At 42.1% G+C, this 27,006-nt stretch overlaps 1 protein-coding gene across 1 annotated transcript in view; it reads left to right on the forward strand.

The window, feature by feature from the left end:
* The window catches only part of ARHGAP31 (Rho GTPase activating protein 31), a 105,838-nt gene that overhangs the window by 51,123 nt on the left and 27,709 nt on the right, over positions 1 to 27,006 (forward strand). The window contains exons 2-6 of the mRNA XM_046658040.1: positions 9,385 to 9,487; positions 12,069 to 12,213; positions 23,234 to 23,316; positions 24,301 to 24,408; positions 25,101 to 25,243. Coding sequence (XP_046513996.1) covers positions 9,385 to 9,487; positions 12,069 to 12,213; positions 23,234 to 23,316; positions 24,301 to 24,408; positions 25,101 to 25,243 — 582 coding nt within the window. The remainder of the gene's footprint in view (positions 1 to 9,384; positions 9,488 to 12,068; positions 12,214 to 23,233; positions 23,317 to 24,300; positions 24,409 to 25,100; positions 25,244 to 27,006) is intronic.

Below are 27,006 nucleotides of genomic sequence, written 5' to 3' on the forward strand. Positions count from 1 at the left end.
CAGTTTACAATCCCACCAATCATGTGCAAGGGTTCCCTTATCTCCACATTCTCACAACACTTATTATTTCTTGGCTTTTTGATGACAGCCATTCTAACAGGTGTGCCGTGATATTTCTGTGTGGTTTTCATTTGCATTTCCCTGATGATTAGTGATGTTGAGCATCTTTCCATGTACCTGTTGGCGTTTGGTATATCTTCTTTGGAGAAATGTCTATTCAGGTCTTTTGCCCATGTTTTAATTGGATTATTTGGTTTTTTGCTATTGAGTTCTGTGAGTTCTTTGTGTATTTTGGATATTAACCCATTATCAGATATATATATGACTTGCAAATGTTTTTTTCTACTCCTTAGATTGCCTTTTCACTTTGTTGATGGTTTCTTTTGCTACGCAGAAGCTTTTTGGTTTGATGTAGTCCCACTTGTTTATTTTTTATTTTATTGCTTGTGCTTTAGGTGTTATATGCAAAAAATCATTACCAAGACCAATGGCAAAGAACTTTTTTCCTATGTTTTCTTTTAGGAGTTTCATGGTTTCAGATCTTACATTTAAGTCTTTAATCCATTTCAAGGAAATTTAATCCATTTCTATTTCATAATTTTTGTGAGCGGTGTAGATATGAGTCTAGTTTCATTCTTGTACATGTGAATACCCAATTTCCCCAGCACTATTTATCGAAGAGACTGTCTTTTCTCCGCTGAGTAGTCTTGGCTCCCTTGTCAAATATTAGTTACAATATATGCTTATTTCTGGGCTCTTGATTCTGTTCCATTGATGTATTTGTCTGTTTTTATGCGAGCACCGTTCTGTTTTGATTACTATAGCTTTATAGTATAGCTCTAAATTGGGGAGTGTTTTTCAACATATATTGCTTTTGTAACTTTTTCCAAAGGTATTTAAAAATAGATACAAACCACTAGGTGTCGAGCACTTAACAGCCGTCACCACCATAAGGGAGAGGCTGCAGTGGTGGAGTTTCAGGCATTTGGTCGTCAAAGCCGAAGAATCAATCAGCTCTCCCCAAATGGTGTCTCCGTACTCGGCCACCAACACATGCGACGTGCCCTCCTCATGGGCAGGGTTTGAGTCCAGTAGGTGTAGCTTGGGGCTTTTGCTAGTCCTTCTCAACTGTGGGCTCAGGAAAAAAGCAAGGGCTTTGGAGTCAGACAAATCTGGGTTTGGATCCCAACTCTGGCATTTACTAGCTGTTTGATGCTGGGCAAGTTACCTAACCTCTCTGAGAATCAACTTTCACGTTTTCAAAATGGAGATAATTTTACCTATGCCATGGGTTGACTGTGATTATAGAATGGAGAATGCTGTTTAAAAAAAAAATGCAGTGCCTGACATGCAATAAGTGTTTTCTTCTGTGAGGGACCCAGATATCAATGGAGCATGGAAAACCCATCTGGAGAAAAATGACCCATCACTATTCAGCAAAACATTTTGAGTGCTTGTGTTTTCAAGGCTCTTCTAGATGAATGAGACACAGCACTGTCCTCGTTGGCCCCAAGGAGCTCACAGCTTAGTGACAGAGATGATGTAGGTACAGGCAACACCTGGCCCCTAGTGCTGGATAAGAGCAGGCTTGCAATAAATATTTGTTGAATTGAATTTTTAATGAAAATTTTTTGGAAAAGGCAATATATTCTTACAGTTTAAAATTCAAAAGTATAAAAGAATATACAATGAGAAGTCTTTATCTTACTCATAGCCCTAGCCCCAGCCTCCAGTTCCTTTTCCTGTAGGCAACTAAATTTATCACTATGTGCATCCTTCCATAAATATTTAATGCACATACAAATGAATTGCATATCTATTCTTTTATTCTCTCTCTTTTTTAAATGCTAGCATACCATTTAGATGCTAGCATACCATTATGCTTGTCTGCACTTTATTCTTTTTAGTTAACAATATATCTTGGAGACCACTCTATATCAGTCATGAAAGTTTCGTCATTCTTTTTAATGACTATATAGTATTCCATTATTTGTATAAGCAGCTTCCTATTGATGGATAATCTTGTGTTACTACGAAACTTGCTGCAATGAATAACCTTGCACATATGAAAATGTTCTGGAAGTGGGGTAACAAAAACGTTCTGAAATGTGATAGTCACTTAACTCTATAAATATACTAAAAGCCACTTAATTGTATGCGTTAAAAGGGTGAATTTTACAGCATTTGAATTATTTCTCAATTTTTAAAAAGGTTAAAATTTAAATAAATAAATAAACTTTTCTCCAAGGAGGATAGGCCAAAGCCTGAAAATATCTAAAAAGTTTTTTCCTTAGGAAATTAGAAAGCAGTTAATTTTTTTTAAAGAACAGAGAACATTATATTTTTAAAAATAAATGCCACAAATTTTCAAAATTGTCTTTCATTCCATGAGAAGAAGTTAAAAGACGGGGAGGAGAAAGAAGAATCAGAGGGATAACTGGGCTGACAGCGACCTCTAGGCAAGCCGAGCCTCACAGACTAGGGACGGAAGAGACGGGGCTGCAGCACAGAGCGAGGATGGGACAGAAATAAAGAGCAGGAGCTGGCAGAGAGAGAGGCTACGGGAGCCACTGGGCCAGCTTTAGCTCCTGGGGTGAAAGCTAGGAAGTTCTCTGCTGACAATCAAGAATAAAGAGAAAGTAACTGAAATCTTCACTTTATCACTCGAAAAAATGCCGAAGCGCAGGCTCGTTCACTGCACAGCAGAGCTTCTTAAATCCCCGCTCTCCCCCTGTGCACAGCGGCAGATTCTCCAAGGATTTCTTCCCACGCAGCCGCTTGTCTCCCTTACTCTTCTGCCCTCCTCCCACAAGTATCAATTCTTCTTCACCCACCAGTGGCCCTTGGTCCTTTCTGTCACCTCAGTCGAGATGATGAATGTATCCATGACACCCAAGTTTCCTCAGCCCCTTCACAATTCCTACCTCCTGCCACTTCCCTGCTTTCTCTCTCTATTAACTAGTTTCCATTTTCTAGAGTTTTATATAAATGGAAGCATACGGTATGTATTCTTTTATAGTCTGGCTTCTATCACCCATCTGCTCTATCAATCCTTTTTATTGCTGAGTAGTACTCCATTGTGTGTATATACCACCAGACTTGACTTTGAAGGTGAGGGATGCAGGACCCAGAGAGAGGATGAAATCCGACCAGTCCAGGACCTTAACAATATCCAGAAAAGGGAGCCGGGAGTGCCATATTTCCCTAAAACGCCAGTGCAATTTGCACTATGAAGGAATGGGGCTGCCAAGATCACATGACTCACCAAATAAAATTGTGCTTGTTCCAATCTGTATCTCCAGATCTGATCAGCTCCCGGCCGCACAGGGCACTGGGGAATCTTAGCTGATTTATTACTCCTGGGGGGACTCAGAGAAATGATTTGGCTGCTAGCCTTTTGGTACTAAACCCTTGAAGAGGTTAGGAATTGAGGAAAGAAGGGGCCCACACTATTTATAATATAAAATGTCTCTTAGTTGTACCAGGTGGGATCAAATGAGACAAAGGATTTTGCAGTGTTTGGTAAACTATAAGGCAGAAATCAAAACCAAGGTGTTTTTTTCCATCAGAAACCACCTCAAGATTTATTTTGTGCTCAGATTAAAATTTAATGTTTAAGATCGCTGATCCAGGAAAAGCAAAACAAAAAGGGACTCGGAGAACCATCAGTGAAACAATTCAAAGGAGTTCTAATATTACATCGTAATCAGCAGCTGTGTGTACTTCTGTAGGAGGAGACAAAGTTCTTTGGTCCATGATAAACCCCACAGAACCAGCTCTGTGACCTCGACCCCCAACATCGCTCCTTCCCATGCCTAAATTGACAATGAACGCTTTCTTTCCATCCATAACTTCTCAGCTATTTTGTATCAGGCTTCCACACTCTCCAGAATCCTAGGGTGTCCCCAATTTGGTTGGACCCCCGGGACGACAGTCTAAAGAATTCTGAGACTTTGAGACTAAACTCTTAGTAGCCCCAGCACCACCACCCACCAGTATTCCCTCCAGACTCTTGCTACACTAAGTGTGGGCTGCAGATTGGCAGTATCTACATCACCTGGGAATTGGTTAGAAATGCCAGTTTGACACTGGGCCAGCTGTGGAATCTGCATGTTAACAAGATCCCGGTGATTTGTCTGCACTGAGGTATGAGAAGCCCTGGTCTGGACTAGGGGTTCTTCAACTGCATCGTGCATCAGAATCACCTGGAGGCGGCTGCTGCTGCTGGACCTGCTCTGGGGACCACAGTCTGGGAACCACTGCTCTTGCTCTAGAGCTCAAGAATTACAGAGATTAAGTGGATCCTTTCCCATTTAGTACTGAGAAGGTGGAGAATTCCTACATCCTCCAACTCAGCCCCAGATGAGAATCCAGGAAAGCTAACACTCCTCCGGGACCGGGACCCTGGCCTCCTCCCTTGGGTTGTTTTAGTCTTGCCTCCTGTTTAAACAGAGCCATAGACGAGAGGTTCTAGGGCCTCTGTACCAAAGCCAGAGTAAATTTATGGCAGAGGCTCCATCCGGGAATGTGTTTTCCCCACCTTTAAAACAAACAGAGCCTGAGGTGCTGCAGCTGAGAGCTATGGTACTGGGAGGTCCCTATCTGGGAACGGGAAAGGACAGGTTGGTGACCCTGCACTGCCCCTTTTGTGGAGTGCTCTTTATAAAGGCACTTTCAGTCGAGGCTTTTGTCTTTGAGGGCTCCTAGTGAGTGCTCTGAGCTCTTTTTTTTAAATTGAGGTATAACTGACATATAACATTATATTAGTTTCAGATGTACAACATAATGATTCAATATTTGTAAACTCTGTGAAATGATCACCACAATAAGTCTGGTTACCATCTGTCACCTTGCAAAGTTACAAAATGTTTTTTCTTATAATGAGAACTTTCAAGATTTACTCTCAGCTATTTTCAAATATGCAATACAATGTTATTGACTATAATTGGCATGCTGAACATTACACCCCCGTGACTTATTTATTTTATAACTGGAAATTAGGACAGAATCTTGACTCCCTTTACCCATTTCATACAGCCCCCCAACTCCTCTCCCCTCTGGCAACCACCAATCTGTTCTATTTCTATGAGTTTTGTTTTTGTTTTCTTTTTTAGATTTCACATTCAAGTGAAATCATACAGTATTTTTCTTTCTCTGTCAGACTTATTTCACTTAGCATAATACCCTAAAGTCCATCCATGTTGTTGCAAATGGCAAGATTTCATTCTTTTTTATGGCTCAGTAGTATTCCATTGTATATATATACCACATCTTCTTTATCCATCCATCCATCAATGGACACTTAGGTTATTTCCACATCTTGGTGATTATAAAGCGGCAGTGAACATACAGGTGCATATATCTTTTTGAATTAGTGTTTTTGTTTTCTTCAAATACATACCCAGAAATGGAATTGCTGGATCATATGGTAGTTCTATTTTTAATTTTGGAGGAACCTCCATACTGTTTTCCATAGTGGCTGCACCAATTTACATTCCCACCAACAGTGCCTGAGTGTTCCATTTTCTCCACATCCTCACCAACACTTGTTATTTCTTGTCTTTTTGACAATAGCCATTCTAACAGGTGTGAGGTCATAGCTCATTGTGGTTTTGATTTGCATTTCCCTGATGATTAGTGATGTTGAGCATCTTTTCATGTATGTATTGGCCGTCTGTAAGTCTTCTTAGGAAAAATGTCTATTCAGATCCTCTGCCCATTTTTTAATCAGATTTTTTTTTTATTGTTGAGTTGTATGAGTTCTTTATATATTTTGGTTATTAACCCCTTATCAGATATATGATTTGCAAATATTTTCTCCAATTTCACAGGTTGCCTTTTCATTTTGTTGATGGTTTCCTTTGCTGGGCGGAAGCTTTTTAGTTTGCTATAGTCTGTTGTTTATTTTTGCTTTTGTTACCTTTGCTTTTGGAGTCAGATCCAAAAAGTCATCACCGAGACCAATTTCAAGGAGCTTACTGCCTATGTTTTCTTCTAGGAGTTTATGGTTTCAGATCTTACATTCAAATCTTTACTCCATTTTGAGTTAATTTTGGGGTATGGTGTAAGATAGTGGTCTGGTTTCATTCTTTTTTTTTTTTTTTTTAAGGAAGATTAGCCCTTAGCTAACATCCACTGCCAAGCCTCCTCTTTTTGCTGAGGAAGATTGGCCCTGAGCTAACATCTGTGCCGATCTTCCTTTATTTTATATGTGGGTCGCTGCCACATCATGGCCACCAATGAGTGGTGTAGGTCCATGCCTGGAAACTGAACCTAGGCTGCCAAAGCAGAGTGCACCAAACTTAACCACTAAGCCATGGGGCTGGCCCTGTATTTTATTCTTTTTGATGCCACTGTAAATTGGATTGTTTTCTTAATTTCTCTTTCTCATAGTTTATTGTTAGTGTATAAAAATGCAATCGTTTTTTGTATATTGATTTTGTACCCTGCAACTTTACTGAATTCATTTATTAGTTCTAACAGTTTTTTGGTGGTCTTTAGGGTTTTCTATAAATAAAATCATGTCATCTGCAAATAATGATAGTTTTACTTCTTCCCTTCCAATTTAGATGCCTTTTATTTCTTTTTCTTGTCTGGTTGTTCTGACTAGGACTTCAAATACTAAGTTCAATAAAAGTGCTAAGAGTGGGCATCCTTGTCTTGTTTCTGGTCTTAGAGGAAAAGCTTTCAACTTTTCACCATGGAGTATGATGTTAGCTGTAGGCTTGTCATATATGGCCTGTATTATGTTGAGGTGCGTTCCCTCTGTGACCACTTTGTTGAGAGTTTCTATAAATGGATGTTGAATTTTGTCAAGTGCTTTTTCTGCCTCTATTGAGATGATCATATGATTTTTGTCCTTCATTTTGTTATGCTCAGGACTCTTAAATCCACTTGTGCCCTGCATGGCACAACACTCATATGCCTCAGGACAGACACACATTGCGGAACACACCAAGGCCAAGCACAGCTCTAGGACTGCTAAGTGATATTCGTACACTCTTGGATCCTGCTGCCTTTGTGTTATGAAGAGACACCTAAATGCATAAAAAAAGAGACCTCAGGCTAGCAAAATTACTTCCAAATAGAAACATTTAACCAAAGAAGGACACAAAAGCCATTTGGAATAGTAGAGATGAGTGTTGACTGGTAAGAGGTTGGTCAACTCTACCCCCAAGCCCATTGAATGGAAGGAGGCAAACTGTTTTCACCAAGATTGTGTCTCACAAATTATAAATTTACATCATAGATAAGCTTCAAATAGAAGCAATGATTGTCATTGTAGAATGCCTATTATATGCCAGGTCTGTGCTAAATGCTTGCAGGTATTACTTCAATCCTAGCTAGGAGGTTAATATCACTGTTATCCTCATTTTACAGATGTGGAAACTGAGAAACAGAATTATTACTTATTTTGCCCAAGGTTACAAAGGCAGTTTGGCGTCCAAACCTGTACTTTCAACCATAGACCACTGTGGCAGGTTACAGAACAAGAGCTTGGTGTGGTGGGGAAAGAGTTGACCATTATAACATGCAACAGGGATTATAAAATAAAACAAAAGAATTTTAAGCGATAGGACTCTATTTGTTTGCTGGTAACTTATTTATTTAGAGGCATGAGGATGGGAGACAAAAATCTCACCAAGAACACGATTTTATAAAACAGATCAAAGTATAGCTCTTCCAGTTGAAGCCAGGCAGAGGCTCTGGACCCCTGCCCACTCTCACAGCCCCTCCTCCACCACACCCTGCTCCCACCCTGTATTCACTCAAAGGGCGTGATTTCACCTCTGTGGTCTCTGGCCTCAATATTTCCCATCCAAGTCCACTCCTTGCCCTCTTCTCACTTAGGATAACTGAGAAGGCTCCTAGTTCCGGTAATGAGGCACAGGGCAAACATGAATGTGTCTTGGAGGCAAACGGCTCTGGGAGTGCATGGCCTTTGAGAGATGGGTGGGATGCTTTAAGCATGATGAATTTTGTTGACCGCCTAAAATTACAGTTAGTAACTAAAGGAAATGGTGGAGGGGAATTTGTTTAGAGAGTATCATAATAGAGAATCCAGGGAGAATGTTGAATATGAACACCTGATGTCTACCCAGGTAAAGGTCCAGTCCAGCTTGGAATTGTGTGTAGGCATAAGCATGTGCATTAAGCGTTAATGGATTGGCATTAGTCTAATCTAAGGCATTAGTGGATAGGGTATCTTTTGGGGGAGTGAGCACAGTGCTAAGCCAAGCAGTAGTTCATGGCGTTCCCACACCACATCCACGCCTGAAGACTTCAGTGCCCGAGGCTCGGGTTCCATACCAAATGACCATTCACAGCAGCGCTCTCACCGAAGGACCTCAGCTGGATCTGCCCAGGGACTAAAGTGGCACGTAACTTGCCACTCTCTTCATGCCATCCAGAAGGCCTGTGGCTGTCACTCTGGGTCCCTGAGTCGGCTGGGTGGACCAGGGTTAGCCCTAAGGGGAGAACAGCATAGCCAGACTCGTCCCCCAGGCACTGAACTTCCGGAGCAGTAGGAATCCAAGAGGCCATCTTGGTCCCCTTTATATGGTCCATTATATCAGTGACTGGTTTGCCCCATTTGGTGGTGGTGGTAGAGGCAGGTGTTTCTCACTTTTAAAAGACACTTTAACAGTCTTTAAATCACCTTTAAAATTCTGGCAGATTTTTTTCCAGTCTTTTTTTCTTTGCCTTTTTTTTTTTTTTTTTTTTACATAGCTGAATTGACAGTATATATTTGATTTTGGGTCTTGTTTTCCTTTTACCTACCTACATCATAAGCATTTCCCCATGTGTTAATGACTTTGCATAAGGAACAAGTAATCTCGAGTGAGGCAGGTAAGTTTACCTGCGCCTGCTGTCTTCGTGTGTGGAAGAGGCAATGGTTCTCTAATTTTAGCAGCAACAGTCACGTAGAAGGTTTTTTAAAACACAGCTTGCTCGGCCCTACCTCCAGAATTTCTGATTCAGTAGGTCTGGAGCGGGGCCTGGGCGTTTGTATTCCCAACAACTTCCCAGGAGATGCTGATGCTGTCGTCAGGAAACCACATTTGGAGAACCAGTGAAATGAGGAGATTGAGTTGTGGGATTTCCAAGGTCACTGGTGGTTTCAAAATCTGTTTTTGCATATTTTAAAAATTCTTTTAAAAAAACTCTGAAAACACATGAGTTTCTAAACTTTAACAAAACTATATACTTTTTAAATACAAAAGAACACCATCTAGCATTTACAAGTAATTGTTTCCACTCGTAACTCATATGTGTTCCATACTTATTTTTCTTTGAAGTTACCTTGATTTTTAAAAGGGTATCTTTAAAGGACAGTCAGATTTATATCTAATGCTTTATTGTTTTTTCTTTTCCTTTACATAGTTCCATATGTATTGAAGAGCTGTGCAGAATTTATAGAGACTCACGGCATCGTGGATGGAATTTATCGGCTTTCGGGAGTTACCTCGAACATACAACGGCTAAGGTAAGAAAAGAATCACCCCCAAAAGAATTCTCCCATGATCTTTCCTCTGGCCACACCTCTGTCCGCAGGTGTTGGGAGTATTAAAAACCAGCAGGGACTGAGGGAGGGGTGGCCGGGCTGATGATCAAGTGCTGATGTTTTCAGATGCCTAACTGTTCTTACTCTAATCAGGAAGTTCCCTAGTCTGATGTCATTCTTTCCAACAAAAGCTCCTGAGGGCTTTTCATCTGTTTCTTTGTCTTGCACCAGGTTTATCCTGCTTAGGTGGGTTTGATTTAACTCAAATGATTTAAATTACAAGTTAGGAAAACACGATTTATTATCATTTACTTGCCTACCCAAAGCTCAGTCAGATCCGTGTTAGTAGTGTTCGGACCGTGGAGATGGGTGTGAGTTTTTTTCCTTGGTGCACACCCAACATTTGATATTTCATCTGGTGGAAAAATCAGAAGTCTGCATGATGGTGCATTTCTCTGATGCTGGAATTTTAAAAACTATTGATAGATGAACTATTTCTAATTTTGTGGATTTACCCTAAACATTTGGAAGAAATTTCTATCATGTTGAATTAAGAGGATAATAACCTTCACACAAAACACAGATATTTGTATGTGTGTTTTATATATGCTATATATAAAATAAAGGAGTGTATACAGTGTAGATATGGAGTATATATGTTATATAGATACATATACTGTTCTACGACTAAAACCATAGTTTTATCTATTCTGCATATTGTTCTTTAAAACCAAAAAGAACATATTTTATTACATGTTATTTTTATATATATCCTGAGAGTATTCACTTGGTCAACCAAATAGCGACAAAATCATATATAAATATATATATATATACATATATATAAAAACATATATATATATGTTCTTCAGTTATAACTGAAGACTTTTAAAACAATAAAAACATTATTGTTATTAATATGTAAAACAGCAGATTGTGCAAGTAATTCCTTTTTTGTCTTCTCCTTTCCGTCTATTTGGTTTTCTGCCCCTGCTGCTCAAATCTCAATTGTAATGAAATTATACCAAAGGAGGGGCCGGCGCCGTGGCCAAGTGGTTAAGTTCACATGCTCCGCTTTACCAACCCAGGGTTTCGCAGGTTTGGATCCTGGGCATGGACCTAGCACTGCTCATCAAGCAGCGCTAAGGTGGTGTCCCACATAGCACAACCAGACTAGAATATACAACTATGTACTGGGGAGAAGCAAAAAAAAGGAAGATTGGCAACACATGTTAGCTCAGGGCCAATCCTTAAAAAAAAGAAAGGAATTGTACCAAAAGAATAAAACATCCTTTTTACTCCTGGAGAAGTGATGGCTGTTAAAAAATAATTGGTTTATTGCAGCCATAGATTTTTAACGGATCTATGTGCTTACACAATTTCATTAATTTTACTGGTTTTTAGAGTTTCAACAGCAAATACGTTTTAATGGTTTCCTCTTAGCTCTGAAACATACTACACAGTACCTGGAATCGTGAAAGGACACTTGAGCCATGGCCAATTCTTTTTTATTTAAGGACTGACCTTAACCTTGACAAAGGAAATTTTCGGCTAAATAAATGAATAAGCTCTAGATTGTTCTTGTTCTGCCTTTTTAAAAAAAACATATGCCTATGAATTTATGAGGCCATTGCGTGGTTTTCTTTTCAAGGCCCCACTCAGTTCCTTTGGGGTTCTCACAGCCTCAGGGGTTTCCCTACCCTTTATTAAAGGGGCAGAACCAGACTAAAGCAAATGGGCAGTGAGCTGTTTTGAAATACTGGCCCTGCCAGTCCTGTTGATTTTGTCGCTATTTGGTTGACCAAGTGAATACTCTCAGGAAGCCTAACTTCTCTTCTATATGAAAACTCAGATTTGTCATTTTTTTAAAACAGATTTTTAACTCATTAGAATGTATTATTTGAAGCAGGAGTATTCATGTAACCTTGTTAGGAAATGTTTTTTAATTAGAAATGAGGCCTGGAATCTGATGGTGTTCCCAGACACTCCGCTATAGATTGTTTAAGAAGATATTATAAGGCTCATCTATCCTGTGGGAGTCACTATCGGGCAGCCTAGAAGTTTCCATTCAGCATCAGAGATAGTAAAGTTCTCAAACCTTGGGTCTGACTCTCCAGATGAAAGCAGTCTGCTGACATGAATATATGGAGATGAGTGATAGCAGTCTGACTCACCCTGGTTTCAGCCTCTCCAAGAAAGAGAAGTTCCTTTAGAACAATATTTTGGAAAAACTGAGATCTCAACAGGCTTTTTGGGCAAACTGTCTTCATATTTCCCCATTGTTCATAACCGAGACTGCACACACAATGGCGTGAGAAATCCGTTTGTAAATAGATGTTATGTCTTTCTAATCACAGCTGCTTTTGCAGGGAAGATCCAGACCTGAAGTGGAAGTCTTTCCGTGGCTTCCTTGTGCCTAGAGCAGAAGGTCTTTTTGAATCTTTTTGTTAAAAATACAGTCAGATCAGCGGTTTAAGGTCTTTTCACCCCTGAGCAGCCAAGCAGCTGCTGACGTGGAACACACACTCCTGGGATTGTTATGTCTCTGTCTGTGTTGTTTCAGGCAAGAGTTTGGCTCAGATCAATGTCCAGATCTGACAAGAGAAGTGTACCTCCAGGACATCCACTGTGTGGGCTCCCTCTGCAAGCTCTACTTCAGGGAGCTGCCCAACCCCCTCCTGACTTATGAGCTCTATGAGAAATTCACAGTGAGTGTTTGGATTTCCATGATGGGTACTGGGTGGGATGCTTGGACGGGCCAAGGAGAGTTTCAGTACTAAAATAACAATGATAATACTCCAGAGAGTTGACAGTATCTTAGCGTGGTGATGGAGGTAGGATGGTATGGTGAGGAAAGTACACGAGTGGGACCATTTGCTAAACTTTTCCTTTCATAAGTTTTCAGAATCATGTTTGTTTGTTTTAAGAGCTGGGCTAAGTCATCTCCATCTTTATTTAATCAAAGGTGCCTCATTGTATAGGGAAGAAACTAAAAACCAGAGAGGTGAGGTGACTGGCTTCAGCTCACACAGCAAGACAGGAACTTGAGACTCCAGATGCTACACCCAGTGCTAGTTCATTTTTCTCAGGCTATTCCTTCTGTGTTTCTTTTGGGGGTTGGAGAAAGAGGTGGGTGGGCAGAGAAGGAAGAGAGGAAAAACAGAAGTTAAGAGAGAGGTCAGAGAGCTGGGAAGAGAAAAGAATCTTGGAAAGACACCCAAGAGGGAGTGCAGGATAGACCAATGAGTTGGGTTGGTGAAGGATTAATGAACAGGAGCCAAACACCTAAATAGCAGCTGCATGGCCACCAAATAAGGCACCCATAGGAAAAGTAGAAGGAGAATAAATGCTTTAAGGGTGTCTGTAGAGATAGCATTCACAATAGGGCTTGAACATTTGGCTGCATGAGCGGAGGTGGAGAGTAGGTGGAGAGTTGGGTTTAACCAAGGTTGAGGTTCAGCTAGCCAAAGAGGAATGAGGGAGATAAGGATGTATGCAAAAGTGACGGAAATAATTGACTGTGGAAGTTTATATGGACAAGAAAGGAAACGAGGGTGTAAGGCAGGCGAGTAATAGTAAAAAAGTAGATCCATGAAGTATTCACCCCAGGGAGGTCAACCGAGTGTTGGAGTGGGGTGGGCAGAGGGGATTTTTGAAGTTAAGATCATGACGGAGTTGCAGTTATTGGTATGGACCAGATCTAGGCTCTAACCATGGGAAGGAGTCTTTCTCTTATTTTGACCATATAAAAGGTTCTTCAGTTTGAAATGATATAGGGATAAGGGAATGCTACTTTGAAAAAATTAGGTTTGGGGCTGGCCTGGTAGCATAGAGGTTAAGTTCGCATGCTCCACTTTGGTGGCCCAGAGTTTGCCAGTTTGGATCCCGGGCTCAGACCTACACATCACTTATCAAGCCATGCTGTGGCAGCATCCCACATATAAAGTAGAGGAAGATGGGCACAGATGTCAGCTCAGGGTCAATCTTCCTCAGCAAAAAGAGGAGGATTGGCAGTAGATGTTAGCTCAAGGCTAAATCTTCCTTAAAAAAGAAAAATTGGACTTGGCCATTAAAAATATACTTAAGAGTTTTCAGTGAAACAGGGAAACACTCATAATGATAACTGGAAAAAACTGATACACAATTGTGTAAGACATGATTAAAAAGAAAGACATTCAAAAGACTAACAGCCATTTATTTCAATGATGTGATTATAGATAATTTTCCCTGCTTCTTCATACTTTAACTTACAAAATCTTACTCACTAAAAATACATTAATTTTTAATGAAAAAATTAGGCCAAAATTTAGGCATAAATGTTGCCCGCAAGAGAAGCCAACATATACCAGCTGACGTGGAGGTGTCAGTGGTTAGGGGACCCCTCCCCTTGAGATAGACAGCAGCGGGCAGATGAGTCTCCACTCCGAGAGGTTAAGTCATAAATAATGGCAGCCTCTGGCCGTGGAACCACAGAGGCATCTTTCCCAGGAACCAGGAGGAAAGGTTGTGGGCCTCACGTTGGCCTGCCAGATTATAATCACTATCACCATATATGAGTATTTCCTCATTTTAAAGGTAATCAGACTCAATAAAAGACAATTTGGAAAATGGAGGAAAGTAGAAAGAAACCCTTGGTCTCTCCTCTTAAAGACCAAAGACAACTACAGTTAACATGTGGGTATTTCCTCTGGTCTTTTATTCTTTGCATAGTGTTTTTGTTGCATTTTGTGTTTCCAAATAACGATAAAATTTTATTTCAAAAGCTAAAGCAATACAGAAAAGTATAATGGAGAAAATATAAGTTCACCTGAAATTTCACACCCCAGCATATTTGCTATTAACGTTTTAGGAGACATCCTTCCAGAACTCTGCCTCTCTTTCTTTCTCAAACTCTCCCTCAATCTTTCTTTCTCCCCACTTTCACCCTTCAATCCTTTTTGTTACTGTTTTGGTACATTTTTAATTCAACAGAGTGACCATTTTTCCATGTTGAAAAATAGAGAGAGACGCTGTGTTTACAGAATATTCTCGCATAGGTGCCATAGTTTCTGAAGCCAGTGTCCTACTGATGCACTTTTAGACTTTTTGTTTCTCAACACTTGCTTTTCATAAACAACATTGTAATAAACATTTGTGGACATGTATCTTTATACTTTTGTCTGTTTATATCCTTAGGAAAAAAATTACAGAAGTCGATTTACTGAGTAAAGAGTTCTTTAAAATTTTGTTACATATTGCCAAATTGTCCTCCAGAGAGACAAGAATTCTCTTTTCCCTGCAGCCTCACCAACACTGGGTATTTTCAATTGGTTAAATTATTTGCCAATTTGAATCAACCAAAAATATATCTTCTTCTTGTTTAATCTGTGCATCAGACTGTAGTGTTTGTTTTCTGCGTAGTTGTAATCCTCTTGTGAATACAGTAGTATCATCTTTGAATATGATAGAATAGAATATCATCACAGTAAAGAATTGAATGAGCGTAATTTATTTTAACTAAATTTCAGTCTATTAGGGGTAGATAGGAATTCTTATCTAGAAACTTGAGAAATATAGTTTCTTCATAGATCTTGTTTAGAGTCTCAGAACAAAACCCCTATTTCTCTCTCCCCTCTCCTGATATCTGACTTTGCTGGTCATTCTGTTCTCCCACAGCAACAGAGAACTACCAAAGGGATATTCCTGTCAACTTGTCATCAAATTGCAAGGAAAGCTAAATTGTGTTCACACACAGTTTATTAACACTAATAAATAAAATAAGAATGTTTTGTTGTGACAACTGACTTGTACATAGGTAGACCTCGTGAAGTTAACTATGGTGGAGAATTTATCCTTGAACAGATTTCTTTGATCACAATAATGAATTATGATAATATAAGCAAACCTTCCTCAGGGACGTGGAAACTGCTCTGTTACAATGTCACACATTCTTATAGTGATTATTTAAACCCACCCGCACAGCTGAAGTAAAATACTATCTCAATGGAATAATAGCAGAGTTAGCCAAATATTATTGGAATAAGATTAATAATGGCAATAGCTGTCATTTATTGAGTGCTTACTACATGGTAAACTTACAAATATTATTTCATTTAATACTCAAAATAAGCCTAGTAGGTTTTATTGTTTTTCTTACAGATGAGTAAGTCGAGGCTCAGAGAGACTCTTGCCTGGGGTTGTACAGCCAGTAAATAGAAGTAAAGAATTAAAATTCTGTCTCAGAACTACCACACTATTTTCAAATAGAGTTAACAGCTCTTTAATAGGCTCAGGTATTAAATAAAGTAATATCAGATAAAGAGCACATGCCAAACTAGGGGAGGAACAATTCAATAAACAGTGTTAGGAAAAGTGGCTAATTATTGGGAGGTGGGGGAGAGTCAAGTTACATCCTTACCATCCAGCGGATTTCAGGATGGAGAATGGCTTTCTGACAACAAAAGCAAAGGAAAGAAAATCACCAAAGACAAATTTAACAAACTGAACTACATATAAATTGTTTTTTCTATATGAAAAGATACATTAACGGGCTGGCCCAGTAGCCTGTTGGTTAAGTTCTCATACTCCTCTTCAGCGGCCTGGGGTTCACAGGTTTGGATCCCAGGCACAGACCTCGCACTGCTCATCAAGGCACACTGTGGCAGCATCCCACATAAAATAGAGGAAGACTGGCACAGATGTGACCTCAGTGACAATCTTCCTCAGGCAAAAAAAGAAGATTGGCAACAGATGTTAGCTTAGGGCCACTCTTCCTCAGGCACAAAAAAAAAATTAACAAAATTAAAAGGCAAATGACCAACTACAAAAAACATTAACAATAAAGATGACAGGCGATTAATACTCTTTAATTATTTAGAACTCCTACCTATCAATAAGAGAACAAAAACACACAACACTCTGCGAAACAAATAAACAAAGAACTTCAATAGACATTTCACAGGAGAAATATAATTATTTAAAAATTATAAATGTATTAGAACAATATATTTCCATATTAAAGAAGCAATTTTTTAATGTTACTGTTTCATGCTGGTGAGCTTATGGTGAGACTGGCTCTTCCATAGTTTTCTGTTGGAAGTATAAATTGGCTGGACATCCCAGGGTCATTTGAAATTACTATCAAGAGTCCTAAATGCTCATATTCTTTAACACAGTGTCTCTCTTCTTAAGATTTCATGCTTAGATAATAATCAAATGTGCACACAAATGATTGATTTACAAGTATTGCATTGCAATGTTATCAATAACATCAAAATTTTAGGAGTATCTATGTGTCTAACAAGGAGTGGGTTAAATAAATGACAAATCTGTTGTTTTCAGTCCTGTGTAGCCATGAAAAGTCACATTTCTGAAGAGTATTTACTGGCCACAATATAAAGTTAAATGGAAAAAAGTATATGCAGCCACATAGGAAATGCTGCCGGTGTGCATATGTGGCACTGGGAAGCCTGGGCAGATGGCTTCTTTCATCCCTCACGTGTGAGGAGGTTAATAGTGGTTGTGGCTGGGTGGTGGGATAGCAGGTGATTTTTATTTCCTTCAGATTTCATTCTTTTTTTTTTTTGAGGAAGATTAGCCCTGAGCTAACTGCTGCCAATCCTCCTCTTTTTGCTGAGGAAGACTGGCCCTGAGCTGATATCCGTGCCCATCTTCCTCTCCTTTATATGTGGGACGCCTACCACAGCATGGCGTGCCAAGTGGTGCCGTGTCCTCACCCCGGATCCGAACCGGCAAACCTCGGGCTGCCGAAGCGGAACGTGCGCACTTAACCACTGCACCACCAGGCCGGCCCTAAGATTTCATATTTTAATTTCGAGTACATGCAATAGTTTCACGTGGCTGCTGTAGCAAATTACTACAAACTTGGTAGCTTAAACAACAGAAATTTATTCTCTCGCGGTTCTAGAGTCCAGAAGTTTGAAATCACTTTCACTGGGCTGAAATCAAGTGTCAGCAGGGCCGTGCTCCTTCCAGAGGCTGTAGGGGAGAGGCTGTTTCTTACCTCTTCCAGCTTCTGGTGACTGTGGGCGTTCCTTGGCTTGTGGCCGCATCCCTCCCATCTCCGCCTCTGGGGTCACATTGCCTTCTCCTCTTCTGTCTGTGTCAAATGTCCCTCTGCTCCCTCGTTTAAGGAAACCTGTGACCACATTTAAGGCTCCCTGGGATCATCCAGGATAATCTCCTCATCTCAAAGCCCTTAATTTAATCACATCTGCAAAGACTCTTTTTCCAAATAAGGTAACATTTACAGGTGCCTGGGATTGGGACCTGATATCTTTGGGAGCAATTATTCAACCTACTATAGTATATTTTATTTTTGGCAGAAAAATTCATTTTAGGAAAGATTCCATTTTAGTCAGATGGATTCAGCTAAAACTGTTACACCCAAGATAGAGAAAAGTTGCTGATATGGGATTTTTAGAGAAGGCAGTTTAGAGAGGTATTAAATTTTATATTGAAATAATTTCTTTGTGTATCAGTCTCCCTCATTAAATGATAAGCTTCCTGAGGACAGGAACTGTGCTTATTTTATTCAATATCATGTTACCTTTCCCTGCTCTCCAGCTACTGGAAAATGTGTGACTGTTACCTAGTAAAGGTCTGCTGACAGGTTTGTTGACCCACCACATCATGTGAAATGTCACTTGGGGTGGATTGCTAGTGAATGGCAGCAGGCTGGCTGGGAGCTCAAGATGACGGCAAAGAGGGGCAGCGGCCGACTCTCCTGGTTTGCCAGATACTCCCTCAGTTTTAACTCCGAAAGGCCTGTGTCCTGGGAAACCCGTCAGTCTCAGGCAAACCAGAATGATTGGTGACGCTGTGAGGAGCCCAGGGTTGAAGGGAGTTGCCACAGTGATGCTGTTGTTGCCCACAATGGGGGAATGCTCCAGCGGTACTGTCCTGGACGTGTGGCCAGCATGTGGCTGCTTGGCCTTTTCAAGCAGAAAGCAAAACATGGACTCATTCACTTACTCACTTCATTCAACAAACGTCTATTGGGCACTGTGTTAGGAAAATTCAGTCTTTCCCTCCATTGTTGTCTCCTTTGTTACTCACACAGAAGACCATACTCACCACACTTCTGACACCAGATGTGGGGGGTTTTTCCCACATCAAGCAATTCTCTGCAATGACAACTGGGTGTCCTGGAATTTAACTCAATTCCGACACCCTCTACCTGGAGATAGCATCATATGGAACAGGTTAAGGGCTCAATCCCATGGGAATGCTCCCCACCCCACTTCAGAGGCTGATCGCAAGCAGTAGATGCCCAGGTTACCCACAACTTCTGTCCCAGTTGGCTACACATCAGAGGTTCCCATGACCTCCTACTCCTTTGGGTTCAATTAATTTCCTTGAGCGGCTCACAGAGCTCAGGGAAACACTTACTTAGACTTACAAGTTAACGACCACATGAAGAGATACCAGATAGCCAGAGAGGGCGAAGTCTGGGAGGGTCCTAAGCGCAGGAGCTTCGTCCCCGTGGAGTTGGAGTTTGTCACCTCCCAGTGTGGATGTGTTCATCCACCTGGAAGCTGTCTGAACCCCATCCTTTTGGGATTTCTATGGAGTCTTCATCATGTAGGCATGATCAATCATCAAATCCATTTCCAGCCCCCCTCCTTTCTCAATAGAATGGGGATGGGGCTGAAAATTCCAAGCTTCTAGTTAGGACTTCACCAGCTCTGGTGGTCTAGTGGTTAAGATTCAGTGCTGTCTCCGCCACGGCCTGGGTTTGTTTCCTGGTCAGGGGACCACACCGCCCGTCTGTCACACTGCAGCGGCTGCGAGGAGTCACGGTCGACTCCACGGCACTAACAACAATCATGACTTGGTCTTTCTGGGGACCAGCCTTCTTCCAGGAGCCCACCCTGAGTTGCTTCATTAGAACAAAGACACTTCTATGACCCAGGAAATTACAAGGATTTCGGGAGCCCTGTTGTGCCAGGAAGTGGGGGCAGAGACTAATGTCTATTTTCTCTTAGCTCAAGCACCTACTATGTAGACCTGGCAGGCACCATTTTAGGTGCTGGAGATGTGATGTGAGCAAGCCAGATAAAATCCTTGCTCTCATGAAACTTACATTTTAATGAAGGAGATAGATAATAAACAAATTTAAAGCACAGCTCTATAATGAGAACTGTTGATAAGTACCATGAAGAAAATTAATGCAGGGTACAGGGAAGAAGATGGAAACTGCTATTTTTAGTAGGATAATCAGAGGCCTCTCTCTGTGAGGTAATATGTGAACAGAGACAAGGATGAAACAAGGGAAAAAGTTGTGCAAGTATCTGGGGGAAGAGGGTGCCAAGAAGGACCAGCAGGTGCAAAGGCCCTGGTGGAGGACATGCCGAGCTTGCTTGAAGGACCATGTGGAGACCAGTGTGGTCGGTGTCGAGCAAGCAAGGAGGAAAATGATGGGAGATGGGGAATTGGCAGATGGGTCAGGTCCCACAGCCATGCTTGATTCCGCGGGTGTGACAGAGACCAATAGGTATAAAGACTGAAAGGGCACACGGTTGCCTCTGGAGGCTGAGAGTATGCCGTTGGAAGGAAGACTAACTTTCTCCTATGTATTCCTTGGAATGCTTTGCATTTTAAAAATCATGTGCAAGAATTACTTTTTAATCTAATAGCTTAACATAATAAAAATGGATTTATAATAATTTTTAAATAATTAATACAAAATAAAGGGCAAAACCTGAGTTGCCGCTGGGTGCAGTTGGAAAGGAGAGCCACGGTTGTTTGTCCACCCTGGGGACAGGGCTGCCGGGACAGCAGGACTTGAGGCGCAGAGGTGGCAGTGGTGTTTGTGCAAGAGAGAAAACGAGCAAGGAGCCCAGCAGAGGCGAGGAGAGTCTAGCCTTCACCAGTCCTCAAAGCGGGAAGCTGGGCTTATCAATACTGATCGGAAGAGAACAGAGTCACAGATCCATCCTGGATCTTTTATGATTTAACCGTTAGCCAGATTGGCTTGGCTAATGTTGAGTGAAATTCTCTTTCAGGCAAAAAATCGGGATGGGCAAAGTTTTAACTCCCCTCCCCCAATTGTGTAATGATGAGTTCTTCCATCCTAATGCGGGAAGGTAAAGAGAGCTAAAAATAAGTTTGCAGTGACCAGAGCCCTCCAGGAGAAAAAGGAGGATCTAGAGAGCTCCTGAATAGGATTGGGGTGCAATGGGGAGAGGCTGTGAATAATGAAATAAACACCAATCCCAAATGGGGCCTGCAGGCATCGGGAGTGAGACCTCCCTGCCTCTCAGAACAAAGATGACTAACAGCTTCCAAAATATTAGAGGAACTTTCCATGAGGGCTGTTAAATTAACCTACACCTTTATTCCCCGGACACATTTTTAGAAAGGGCTCGGGTGGGGGGGGGGGGTGTCCTGCCAAGCTTGGCAAAGATCCTCCTCGTTTTTTGCGGAGAGAGGAGAGGCCTCCCACCCCTCCGCCTTTGCAGGATAGAATGTGGGAGGGTCCACACGGCATTCGGCGGCCCCTCCTTCCCCTGGAGCTTCTCTCCCTTTGCTCCCCTGCTGGGGCTGTCTCTGCCTTGGGAGTCAGGGTCCTCTCCAAAATCTGTTTTCTAGACACAGCTCCCAGGAAGAGAGCAGACGTGTCAGGGTGCTTACTCCAGGCCCCATTCTTGTCCCCACCCCCTTTATCTCCAAAAGTGAGGATGGCAGCAGAGATCTCACTTGGGCTGACTCTATTCTCAGGCTTCAAACCCACCAGAAGACTGGGACCCTCTGAGTCCCGCCCTTCTTCCCACTTCTGCTTAGGAAACAAAATCTCAAGTTTTCCCACGTAGAGAATTTTGCTTGTCTCCAAAAACGGTTGAGTTCTGTGTGTTTTACTTCAAATAATAAAAAAGGCAAAAAAGAAAAGGAAAAAGAAAAAAACTTGGTATGATGTCCACTTAGGGAAAGAGAATAAATGTAGTCATTTAACCAATCCAGAGGGAGCGCCTGCTGGGTGCCAGGCACCGTTCCAGGCCCTGGGACTCACCCCATCCCTGCACTTACAGAGCTTACATCTAGCGAGGGAGACAGACAATAAGCTATAAACCTAATAAACAAGTACACTACCTAGTGTAAGGAATGGTGGTGAACGCTGCGGAAAAAATAGAGACAAGTGAGGGAGGTTGGGAGGTCCAGGACAGGGCGGCATCTTGGAGTTCTCCTCAAAGTTAGAACAGAACAGACACAGCACGTGTGGCCTAAAATAGGGCCTGGCACCCAGGAGGTGCCCAGTAAAGTTAACTTCCTTCCACTCAAAAAAGTACCTAAAAGTTCTCATAACTCAGAGTTGAATTTTAGCCTTTACACACGAGCAAGAAACGGCAGCTAAAGACCAAACAGAGGTGAACAATACAAGAAAACCACACCACAGCCAGGATCTCATTTTTGGTTGTATTGTAGGGGGCAGTATTTATCAAGTTAAAGAATCTATTTTCTGATTATACTTTTCATTGTATACAAATGTAAAGCACGTTTCCAGCACCTGGAGGAAAGATAAGACTGTACGTCACGTATGCCTCTGAATTCAGGAGCCTAAGGATGGCACTGAGCACAGGAACCCCTTTTAAAGTGTTTCTTGGTCTGGGTGGGATTACATGGGTATATGCATATGAAAGAACTCATGCAGCTGTAGCTTAAGATTTGTATGTTTAAATTATATCTCAGTAAAAAAGAAAGATGTAGGGGCCGGCCCCGTGGCCTAGTGGTTAAGTTCAGCGCACTCCACTTTGGCGGCCCAGGTTCATGGGTTCGGATCCCAGGTGCAGACCTACACCATTCATCAGCCATGCTATGGCAGTGACCCATATATAAAGTAGAGGATGATTGGCACAGCTGTTAGCTCAGGGCTTATCTTCCTCAGAAAAAAAAAAAAGAAGAAGAAGAAAGATGTGATTACCATTGACCTTGAACTTGAGTACCACTGGCAGTTCTTGAGCACTGAGTCCCTGCACTGGGAGGGGTCCTTGAGCCTGGGCACAGGCAGGACAGATTCTCAGGACAGGGGCACAGGGGAATCTGCCCAGGGACACCCGCATTGTGCAGAAACCCCAGGCAAGCCTGTGATCACACTGCCTTTACTGATGTCCCTGTCACTCCTTGAGAGCCTTGCACTGGGTGGGGGAACAAAATACCCACACAGGAAACAACCAGAGAGCAAGTCCGGGCAAGGCCACCGGGTCTCAGGGACAAAGCTCTTATCCTGCTGAGCAGGCACGTCTTCCCTGCTTCCCGGCATCTGTGACAGGCAGCCACTGAGGAGCAAGGTCACGGCGTAGTCTCAGGCTGTGTGAGGAGTGGTTGTCTGTGCCCAAGAAGGCTGCTGGCTGAGTAAACATGGAACCACCCTGTCATCTCCATCTGTCTCCCTCTGTCTCTGTCTCTTTCTCTCTCCCCATGTGAGTCTCTGTGACTCTCTCTGCCACATAGACACACCCAAGATTCTACACCTTCTTTGCCGGATACCCAACAACCATCTGAGGATGTAGAGACCCAAGCCATCCCAAGGTCCACGTGCCCACATTGTTAGATACTTCCCGTCCGGAACCCTCAGAGATTTTAGCTGTTTTTACTAGGAAAGCATGCCTCTTGGAAGGGTGGTCTTTGCTTGGGAGGCTGGAGTACCAGGGGCCTAAGTAGGCCCAGCAGACACAGGTGGGTGTCCACCCCTCAGCCACTCACTGGGCTCCTTCCTGTTCTTCTCCGCAGGAGGCGGTGTCGCATTGCCCAGAAGAAGGCCAACTGGCCCGAATCCAAAATGTTATCCAGGAGCTTCCCCCATCCCATTATAGGTAAGAATCTTCGGTAAAAGAAATCCACGGTTTTCAATGTGACATAACACCAAAGCGGCCGGCTGGTGTTATAAAAGGGAACCAGTTCAGTGGACAGTGGCTTTCCTGGGGCAATTTGAGGTGGGTGAACAGGTCACTTTTATCAGAGTGAGTTGGTGCCTGACCAGGGACATTGGCAGGGAGAGGCAGCCCACGTCTAGGTCACTCGCAGGGCACCCCTCACAGTCCCACAGAAAGTCGTTCCTATCACACAAGCCAGCCTCACAGTGACATCCTAGGGTCTTACCCAGATTCATAGCATATCCAAATCTGTGGAGACCAAGATGGCTTTGAAACAGAGTTTGCCTGTAACTATTGAGGGACTGGCTGACTGATGTCTCTATTTGCTCATCAGTACCATACCTTCCGTCATCCCATCCTTTCATTTCATTCTCACAATGTAGCCCCTAATTTTACCACCTTTCCCAGTGTTCCCTATGCCTGCCCATCTTTCGCAAGGGGCAGATGTTGATGAAGTCTAAGAGAGCACTTTTTAGCAATAATAGATGTTATTCATCCATGAAATGAGCTCCCTAACAAGTACCACGTTACCTGTAGCTGGAAGAACCATAAAGAGAGCCAGGATAAGAGCTGGTTTCAAGATCATGGAGGCCATTCTGCCCTGGGTGCATGGAGAAACAGGGAGTCACTAAGAAACCAGGCTCTGTGGCGCTGTGATTCCCTGCTTCTGTTTCTGGCTGGTGCCCAAGGGCCTCAGCTGACTTCTGACCAGACCGTCTCCCTTCCCCACCCAGGGCCAGCATGCCCAGGGCCAAGAAAATTACTTCCATCAATCTTGATATCTTCCTGATACTCCTCCAAAATTCATAAGATAGAAATATTTAGAGTCTCTTAGAGCCAAACTTAGAAATTATCTCCAGATGTCAGGCGTCACACAGGCACGGAAGTTTCTTACTTTGTCAAAAAAAAAATGAACCGTTACAGGACCTTGGAATACCTGATTCGACACCTGGCCCACATTGCCTCCTTCAGCAGCAAGACCAACATGCATGCCAGGAACCTGGCCCTGGTGTGGGCACCAAACCTTCTCAGGTAACCGCCATACCCTCACCTTCTCACCACCCAGTGGGCTCAAAGCAGGCCACTAATTGAAACAGAGTCTGGATTCTTCAAAATCGAAGCCCCTTGAAGACGAACCTGTAGCTAAGTGGTCATTTGTAGCACATATGAATTAAAGGTGATTTTAACAGGCTAAGCTCTTTGCCTGCTAACCTGGAAACTCTGGGTTCCAAAGGCATTTTCTGGCTACAACTGGGATGTGGCTGAAGTTATGGATCTGTATGTTGTAATTTCTTGAAAAGGCCTTTCTTGTCTTTGGGGTTCATTGGCTTTTGTTGGTTTTGGTGGCATCACAGCTGACTATAACCTGAATGAGCTGCTTCATATGGTTTCATAAATGGTGACCTGCCCCGTAGAACAATTGGGTGGTGGTAGAATGAGCTCCTATGAAGGAAAAAAATCATTTCCTATATATTCACTAATATAGTGTTTATAGTCTTACAATGGGTAATACCTGGTAACTGTTCTCAAGTTGTTCAGTGTGTTGGGCTTCACAGTCTTTGGAGAGTCCCTTTAGTTAGTCTGAAATAGTTAAAATATTCTACAGATTAATAAGCCGTATACCTCTAGGAGGTGGGGCTTATACAAAAGACCCACTCACTCCCCCGTACACTTCAAGTTGTAGGGCAGACTCGCTCACCGAATGTGTTTCTTCTGCAATTTAGGTCCAAAGAAATCGAAGCCACTGGTTGCAATGGAGACGCAGCCTTCCTGGCAGTCCGGGTCCAGCAGGTGGTGATTGAGTTCATATTGAATCATGTGGACCAAATCTTTAACAATGGTGCACCCAGCTCTCTGGAGAATGACGGTAACGGCTCCTCCTGGCATACACCCCACCAGCCCAGCCTTTCTCGTCTTAGTGATGGGGCGCAAGCATAAGTCAGGGTTGGCTTGGTTCTAGCTCTGAGTGTAGGCTGCGTGCGTGCGCTGGTTACTGTGTGTGTCATTGTCTAGAGATCAATGCATGTAGACATCCGTGTGTGTGCAGCAAAGGTGTGATGTGTTTACTTGTGGCTATAGTATGTTTCTGCTCACTTGCATACATGGCCTATTCCATGAATGTGGCGTGGTGAGTAATGTTTTACTGGTGAGTTCTTAAACTCTTGGAGGTATTATCTAGAGGCACTGGCAACATTCCTCCCTTTATTAGATTTCATCTTTACTTTCAGCATGATATTTCAGAAGACCTTTGTGCCTTCATCCTCAAGTCTTAAGTGAAGGAGTTAAGGGCAGCCTGTTTGTACTCACAGGTGTATTCAGAATGCATTCTCTTCAAAAGCATTTCTTGAGTGCTTACTTTGTTCTGCCCTGCACCAGGCATGAGGAATACAAAAATGAGTGTGTGTTTGTGGGCATGTGTGTGCAGAGACTAGTTAGCGTTGAATCTCACTGTGCCATATTGGGAGAAAGATAGAGCTGTTTTAGCCTGGATGTTATGGGATGCAAAATATGGCATTTCAGTCCTGTAGCTTTTATAATGGCATAATGAACCCTAGGAGTGAATTGGTTAATGCTGCTTGAACTCATATGAGGCAAATATGTAAAAACCAGAAATCCAGTTGATTAAGAATTCTTGCCTGGTGACCACAATTTGTGTGAGTGGTTTTCCAACATTAGAGCACATCAAAACCACCTGGAGCGCTTGTCAGAACACACATTCCTGGGCCTCATCCCCAGAGTTTCTGATTCAGCAGGTCTGGAGTGCTGCTGAGAATTCGTATTTCTAACAAGTTTCTAGGTGAGGCTGCTGGTGCTGGTCAGGGTCCACACCTGGAGAACCAGTTGTGTATGAGAACCATATCTGCAAAACATTTGTGCTAGCTGATCAAAGCATTCTTTTCCAGTTCAGCTAATAATTTGGAAAAACCAAGTATAATCATCAGAGATAATTAATTGCAATTAGCATCAAATTTGATTTCTGGTATAATTGTTCCCACCCTTACCCTGTCTTCTATGTGGTTTATGACCTTTTTTTTAAAATTTTTTTTATTGAGATAAAATTTATATAACATAAAATTCACCATTTGAATCATTTTAAAGGGTACTATTCAGTGGTTTTTAATATAATCACAGAATTGTGCAACCATCACCACTATCTAATTCCAGAACACTTTCATCACTCCAAAAGAAAACTCCATACTCAATAAGCAGTCATTCCACATTTTCCCCTCCCCACAGATCCTGGCAACCGCTAATCTATTGTCTATCTCTATAGGTTTGCCTTTCTGGACATTTTATATACGTGGGATCATACAATATGTGGGCTTTTGTAATTGACTGCTTTCACTTAGCATGTTTTCAAGGTTCATCGATATTGAGCATGTATCAGTACTTCATTCCTTTTTGTGACTGAATGGTATTCTATTGTATAGATAGACCACATTTTGTTTATCCATTCATCAGTTGATGGCCATTTGGTTTTTTTCTCCTTTTTGGTTATTATGAATAATGCTGCTGTGAGCATTCATGTTAAGTTTTTGTGTGAACATATGTTTTCAGTTCTCTTGGTTGTGTACCTAGGAGTGGCTGATCTTTCTTTTATCTTTATTTTAACTCTTCTACTATAGATGT

This window comes from Equus quagga, chromosome 4 (assembly GCF_021613505.1).
Source record: "Equus quagga isolate Etosha38 chromosome 4, UCLA_HA_Equagga_1.0, whole genome shotgun sequence".
In the NCBI taxonomy this organism is placed as follows: domain Eukaryota; kingdom Metazoa; phylum Chordata; class Mammalia; order Perissodactyla; family Equidae; genus Equus; species Equus quagga.